The sequence below is a fragment of the Pseudophryne corroboree genome, chromosome 10 (genome assembly GCF_028390025.1).
Source record: "Pseudophryne corroboree isolate aPseCor3 chromosome 10, aPseCor3.hap2, whole genome shotgun sequence".
In the NCBI taxonomy this organism is placed as follows: domain Eukaryota; kingdom Metazoa; phylum Chordata; class Amphibia; order Anura; family Myobatrachidae; genus Pseudophryne; species Pseudophryne corroboree.
Window position 1 is genome coordinate 380185937 of NC_086453.1, and position 7093 is coordinate 380193029.

Sequence of the window (7093 nt, forward strand, 5' to 3'; positions counted from 1 at the left end):
GAATGACATCATGGGGACGCAGCTGCTGCCTAGCAACGGGATGACGGTTACACTCCTCGCCTTAATTGGCCGCCACTTCCCGCTCCGGACAGCACGTGATGCCAGCAGCCAATCAGAACCCTGCGGTTCCCAACCGTACCTGACACACAGCCGCCATGTCACATGAGGGCAGCTGTAGTGTCTGTACACGTCATCCGCCATGTCACATGAGGGCAGCTGTAGTGTCTGTACACGTCATCCGCCATGTCACATGAGGGCAGCTGTAGTGTCTGTACACATCATCCGCCATGTCACATGAGGACAGCTCTAGTACAGGTCATCCGCCATGGTTGGTTCTATATCGGAGGGGCTGAAGGGACCTTGTGACGTATTGAGGGGAGGAGCTACGTCAGCAGGGGGAGGAGCTATGGGCGAACAGGGTACCCGAACAGTACGCTCGCCATTACTAAAGGTAATAGTTGGTGGCGTGGATAGTAGAGGAACTATCCCGCTGGCCTAGCTCCTCCCCCCTTGCGTCGTAACTCCTCCCCCTTACGGAAAAGGTCCCTTAGCCCACTTGATTCTAGCATCTACCCATCCGCCATGTTACATGAGGGCAGCTCTAGTGTCTGTACACGTCATCCGCCATGACACATGAGGGCAGCTGTAGTGTCTGTACACGTCATCCGCCATGTTACATGAGGGCAGCACCTAACAGCGTAAAACGCGGAGTAATAAGCCGCTAGCGCCCGGGTACCGCTGCCAGAGATTCCCCTTACAGCCGGGGTTCGGCACCCGGGCGTTAGCGGCATCTATGAATGGGATGTAAAATGGCGGCGCAGGCCGGCCGCCCACACGCACAGGGTGGGGTACAGCAGAACGTTCCAGAAGGGTGTGACGTGTTCGGGTCACGTGCGGGCAGGGAGCGCGGTGATTGGTAGAGGGCGGGTGACGCGCGGGCGGGGACGCGCCCAGTTCTGGAAGCTTCTCAGGCCGTATATAAGGGAGCCGGCTCCGAGACTCCTCCTCATTCACCTCAGCAGCAGCTCGGAGACGGCGAGCAGCTCAGCCACTGACCGGGGAATCGCAGCCGCAGTGCAGGTACGGGGGGGGAAGGGGCAGGTAGGCCGCGGTGCAGCCAGGGTGTGGGTAGCGGGGTGGCCTGTGGCCGGGGAACCGCAGTTCAGGTTCCAGCATCGTGGGGGAGAGATGGGAAGCCGGCACTGCGGACCTAGTCACCATCGTGTGAGGCTGAGCTGGAGACCGGCTTCCTCCTGTGTAGGCCGGGGCACTGGCGGCGGACGGGTGGCGCAGAGGAGGTGATATGCCCGGTTCCCGGCGGCCTCGGGGCGGTGTCACGTGGTCTGCACAGTAAGATGGCGGCGTCTTGCCGCAAAATGGCACCCGGCCTGCACCTGGGTGCGCCCATCCCCGGCCCTTGTGTCCCATCTGTGCAGCGCATGGCAACCAATCAGCACAAGGCTTACATTCAGCACCTGCACTCTGGAGAACCATCAGCTGACTGGCTGCCAGTCTTCTCATTTAATTCCCGGCCTCATGGGGGGGTTATGGGGGACTGGGTTAGTTTACCACCTGGTGCTGGTCATGTGACCGCCGGGGTCCTGTACCCGACCCATTGCAGTGACTGATATGACACCCTGTATATGTCCTGTGACTGACTCCTCTCATTTCCTGTTGCAGTAATCATGTCTAAGGGACCAGCAGTCGGCATCGATCTTGGCACCACCTACTCCTGTGTGGGTGTCTTCCAGCATGGCAAGGTGGAAATCATCGCCAATGACCAGGGTAACCGTACCACGCCCAGCTACGTGGCCTTCACAGACACCGAAAGGCTGATCGGGGATGCTGCCAAAAATCAAGTTGCCATGAACCCAACAAACACTGTATTTGGTAAGTTACATTTGGTCTGTACATGCAGTGATGACTGGAGTCTATGGGACGGTCCTGATGAGAATAGAATAACCTTGTGGGGAAATTGGGAACCTGATCTGTCCTGTCGGGCCCCTGTCTGAGGGTTGTACCTCTCCCTGCTGTACAATAATGTAATGGTGTCCTTTTAGATGCCAAGCGTCTGATTGGCCGCAGATTTGAAGATGCCGTTGTACAGTCTGATATGAAGCACTGGCCGTTCACTGTTATAAGTGATGGCGGAAGACCCAAGGTTCAAGTAGACTACAAAGCAGAGACTAAGTGTTTCTTTCCAGAAGAGATCTCTTCCATGGTCCTGGTGAAGATGAAGGAGATCGCAGAAGCGTACCTCGGAAAGGTTTGTTAATCTAACTGTCTACTTATGCTGTCTGCATTATCTGGGTGAACTGCCGGATGTCGTGATTCGCCCATATAATGGTGTGCGTGTACATGACCAATCCAGAAATATTCATCAGACACACTGAATCCTGAATGTCTGTATTATATGTATGTGCGTGCTACTGTGGCTGACTGGCAGACATTTATCCTGTTCATGTGGGAGGTGCAGGGAAATGTCTCCACCCCAGGGGAGGATCCAAATGGTATGGCCATACACTGATCTGTGTGGGTACTATATCTGCTGGATGTCTGATACAATTGGTTGCAACCTTATCCCTTTAATTCTGGACATATTACACAGGTTCTGTGGCTGACTAAAGCCAGGTGAAATGGAGTCTTGAAGCCAGCCACAGAACCTGTATAATGTAGCCAGAATAAAATGGGATGAGTTGGTAACCCTACAATGAACATTTGGGTGGGTAAACACTAGCTCCATGTCAGGACGTTCTGTATCAGCATGACAAATCTACTTCATGCAGTGTGTACCCGCAATTGCACTCTCTCATAGGTGACATCTTGTATAGCGCAGCAAATTCCATTGCGCTTTACAGCTGAACACGAAACTGGGTAACTACAATCTAAGGGGAAACTGGCAGTGTCATGCAGCATGGCTAAACAGAAGAGGTCACCTGCGATCTAGTGCAGTGTACTGAAGGGTGGGCAAGATGTCACATCGGCGTGTGTACCCAATATAACATGTATCTGGCATGATCTGGGACGAAGGGAATTTGGCCTGACTGCATGTCTGCCTAATGTGTATCCACCCTTAGCCTGACAGGTGTTTATATCTGACTGTTGGGGAGTCTGTAAGTGGTAACTTACAATGGTGGTCCTGATTAAACACTAATGCTGGCTGTGTTTTGGCTCTGACATCATTAATACCCAGACCTATGCCACTTGCAGCTGTGAGTTATTGCAGCAAACTCGTGCTAATGTTACTGTATATATAGTTGTAGCTACAAGTCTGTTATGCTTGTTACTAGTCCATTTGTACTAAAGCTTAATCTCCCCCTCTAGACTGTGACAAATGCTGTGATCACTGTACCTGCCTACTTCAATGACTCCCAGCGTCAGGCCACCAAGGATGCCGGCACAATCTCTGGCCTCAACGTTCTGCGTATCATCAATGAGCCCACTGCAGCTGCCATTGCCTATGGGTTGGACAAGAAGGTAAGGGACTGTAACTTAGTACTGTACTCGCTGATCGCTGTGATGAACGTTTCCACTGCCATTCGTAGTTTCCTCCAGACCAGAGCCGTGAGGCTCATGATGGCTCCAGTACCTTCCTTGGATGTCTGAGCGATCTGATCAGTAATGTCTGATATTAAGATGCTGCTTGGGTTTCTCTCCTCTTGTGTCTTATGCTGTGTAAAGTCAGTGCTTGTCACAGCTGTGTACTAATCGGATACTTATTATCCTGCGGGGGTATTTCATCTTGGATTCATTCTACAGGGTCCATAGTCTCCTCAGGGATGACATTAAAGCGTAGATGGTTGGGGAGTAATGGGCACCAGACAGTTAAAGCTTTTGAAGTCCCAGGATGCCTCTGTCCCTCCCCCTTTAATCTGCCCCAGCCAGTTTTAGTTTGGCTGTCTACTATGCAATTGATGACCCAGAAAATCTGGTTCTGCTGTGCCATTGATGGAGGGAAAACCACTTGGTTCTTGAGATTGAACAATTTTGCCATACATATCTGCCAAACTGACTTATGAATGGCCTATGGCTGTCCCTAGTTTCAGGAAAACCTGAAGCTTCCTGGTTATAAAATCACAATAGCTTCCTAATGTACATCATTATTATAAAATGCCTAGTACTGAACATATTTAGACTGCATTTTGTGATGTGGTAAATAAGTTGGAATAAAACATACAATACACCACTTATCACATTTAACGTGTGTTCTGGTAAAATGGGGTTCTATAGAGAAATTGTCTGTAGGGTCAGTGACGGAATACTAGACGAAGCATACCCCCTCACGTCTAAATTCTGCAAAGAAATATTTCAGAGCCTGATGTATTTGTCTGTCCCCAGGTTGGTGCAGAGAGGAACGTGCTGATCTTTGATCTTGGTGGTGGTACTTTTGATGTCTCCATCCTGACCATTGAAGATGGGATATTTGAAGTAAAGTCCACAGCTGGTGACACTCATTTGGGTGGGGAAGACTTTGACAACAGAATGGTGAATCACTTTGTAGCAGAATTCAAGAGGAAGCACAAGAAAGATATCATTGACAACAAGAGAGCTGTTCGCCGTCTCCGCACAGCCTGTGAGCGTGCAAAGCGCACATTGTCATCCAGCACACAGGCTAGCATAGAAATAGATTCTCTGTATGAAGGAATCGACTTTTATACCTCAATCACCAGAGCTCGCTTTGAAGAACTGAATGCCGATCTCTTCAGAGGCACACTGGATCCAGTAGAAAAGGCTCTCCGTGATGCCAAGCTTGACAAGTCACAGATCCATGATATTGTCTTGGTTGGTGGATCCACTCGTATCCCCAAAATTCAGAAACTCCTTCAGGACTTCTTCAATGGAAAGGAACTTAACAAAAGCATTAACCCAGATGAGGCTGTGGCTTATGGTGCAGGTATGTTATGTGGAAGCTGATCATAGATGTTAGTGCCTGGTAATCTGGAGGCCTTGCATGTTTGTAACTAGGTTCGCTGTGATGAATGTTTCCACTGCCATTCGTAGTTTCCACCAGACCAGAGCTGTGAGGCTCATGATGGCTCAGTTACCTTCCTTGGATGTCTGAGCGACCGCCCCTCTTCCCTGTACTAGTTAAATTGCATCTCTAAAGAATATAACATCTGTATTGTATCTTTCCTCTCCAGCTGTGCAGGCTGCCATCTTGTCTGGTGACAAGTCTGAGAATGTCCAGGACCTCTTGCTGCTCGATGTCACCCCACTGTCCCTGGGTATTGAAACTGCTGGTGGAGTGATGACTGTCCTGATCAAGCGTAACACAACCATTCCCACAAAGCAGACTCAGACCTTCACCACCTACTCTGACAACCAGCCTGGTGTCTTGATTCAGGTAATCACATCTGCAGTTCCCTTCTGATTAGTCGCTATGATGAATGTTTCCACTGCCATTCGTAGTTTCCACCAGACCAGAGCCGCAAGGCTCATGATGGCTTTTGTACCTTCCTTGGATGTCTGAGCGACCAGCACCTAGCTGTAACATCTACCTACACATACTGGATGACAGCCAGATGTGCTAACCACTGTCTTCCTTTCCAGGTGTATGAAGGAGAGAGGGCAATGACAAAAGACAACAACTTACTGGGCAAGTTTGAGCTGACTGGCATTCCTCCAGCTCCCCGCGGCGTTCCTCAGATTGAGGTGACATTTGATATTGATGCCAATGGTATCCTAAACGTGTCTGCCGTCGACAAGAGCACCGGCAAGGAAAACAAGATCACCATCACAAATGACAAAGGTAACTATCACAGATGGCCTTCAGTCTTGTGTCATCCGCTATGATGAATGTTTCCACTGCCATTCGTAGTTTCCACCAGACCAGAGCCGTAAGGCTCATGATGGCTCCAGTACCTTCCTTGGATGTCTGAGCGGCTGAACCCATAAAAGCTTATGATGCAGTGTGTTGTCTGTGTTCACTTAGAAAGCTAATTGTAACTACTTCTGGCAGGTCGTCTGAGCAAGGAAGACATCGAGCGTATGGTCCAAGAAGCTGAGAAATACAAAGCTGAAGATGAGAAGCAGAGGGACAAGGTCTCATCCAAGAACTCCCTGGAATCCTATGCATTCAACATGAAGGCAACTGTCGAGGATGAGAAGCTTCAAGGAAAGATCTCTGACGAGGACAAGCAGAAGATCCAGGAAAAATGCAACGAGGTCATTGCTTGGCTGGACAAGAACCAGGTATGTGTCTCGGGCAGGTGGTGCTTAGTCGCTGTGATGAATGTTTCCACTGCCATTCGTAGTTTCCTCCAGACCAGAGCTGTGAGGCTCATGATGGCTTCAGTACCTTCCTTGGATGTCTGAGCGACTAATGCATAGTGGTAATGTCTGTCTAACCCTGGTCTAGTTGCAGTTGTCTGATTCTAACTTTCTCCCTTTTCAGACTGCAGAGAAGGATGAGTTTGAGCACCAGCAGAAGGAGCTTGAGAAGGTCTGCAACCCCATTATCACAAAGCTGTACCAGAGTGCAGGTGGCATGCCCGGAGGGATGCCCAGTGGCTTCCCAGGTGCTGGCGGAGCACCATCAGGTGGTGCATCATCCGGACCAACAATTGAAGAGGTCGACTAAACAAACTCTTTCCTGATGTTTGTCTTGAGATTCCTATGGCGATACCTAATAATGGCTGTTCTGTGTTAATTCCCATGTAAGCTGCTGTAAAGTTTAACTTTGGGGCATTAATACTTGAAGTCACTCCACCAGACAGAACACCATTGCACTTTACCTGTTATGTAACAAGCATTTGTTCTGGAGAATAAATCTATTTAATTGGCTTCCTGGCTTGTGTCTCGGATAAGGCTTGGGGTGGTGTGGGTACCTGGCATGGGAAGTGATTGTCTCATTGAAGCATCATTCCCACCTATGCACATGTCACCAGGCTTAGTCCCGTGAGCTTGCTGCGTAGGGTGTGCAGCAACCACCACCAGCATGGATGAGGCTATATAGGGTGTAAGCTGGAGAGTAGCTGCAGGTGATTGTTACACAGGAACACTGCCATATGTAACTTAATACATATACAAACATTCACGTGATGCTGTGGACACGGTAGTCTTGCATCTCCCAACAAACACCACTACAACATGG

General features: G+C 49.7%; 1 protein-coding gene and 5 non-coding genes across 6 annotated transcripts; all 6 read left to right on the plus strand.

The window, feature by feature from the left end:
- Window positions 1-984: 984 nt before the first annotated feature.
- Window positions 985-6783, plus strand: HSPA8 (heat shock protein family A (Hsp70) member 8). The gene is made up of 9 exons (XM_063943821.1): window positions 985-1080; window positions 1681-1890; window positions 2061-2266; window positions 3325-3477; window positions 4339-4894; window positions 5142-5344; window positions 5551-5749; window positions 5960-6192; window positions 6395-6783. Exons 2-9 carry the CDS (start codon window positions 1686-1688, stop codon window positions 6578-6580), a joined length of 1941 nt encoding a protein of 646 aa, XP_063799891.1. The 5' UTR covers window positions 985-1080; window positions 1681-1685; the 3' UTR covers window positions 6581-6783.
- On the plus strand, window positions 3512-3610 carry LOC134967816 (small nucleolar RNA SNORD14). Its single transcript, XR_010189172.1, has one exon. It is a non-coding gene; the product is annotated as a small nucleolar RNA SNORD14 (small nucleolar RNA).
- LOC134967812 (small nucleolar RNA SNORD14) lies at window positions 4968-5066 on the plus strand. The gene has a single exon (XR_010189169.1). It is a non-coding gene; the product is annotated as a small nucleolar RNA SNORD14 (small nucleolar RNA).
- LOC134967810 (small nucleolar RNA SNORD14) lies at window positions 5376-5474 on the plus strand. Its single transcript, XR_010189168.1, has one exon. It is a non-coding gene; the product is annotated as a small nucleolar RNA SNORD14 (small nucleolar RNA).
- LOC134967815 (small nucleolar RNA SNORD14) lies at window positions 5785-5883 on the plus strand. Its single transcript, XR_010189171.1, has one exon. It is a non-coding gene; the product is annotated as a small nucleolar RNA SNORD14 (small nucleolar RNA).
- LOC134967813 (small nucleolar RNA SNORD14) lies at window positions 6221-6319 on the plus strand. The gene has a single exon (XR_010189170.1). It is a non-coding gene; the product is annotated as a small nucleolar RNA SNORD14 (small nucleolar RNA).
- Window positions 6784-7093: the final 310 nt, after the last annotated feature.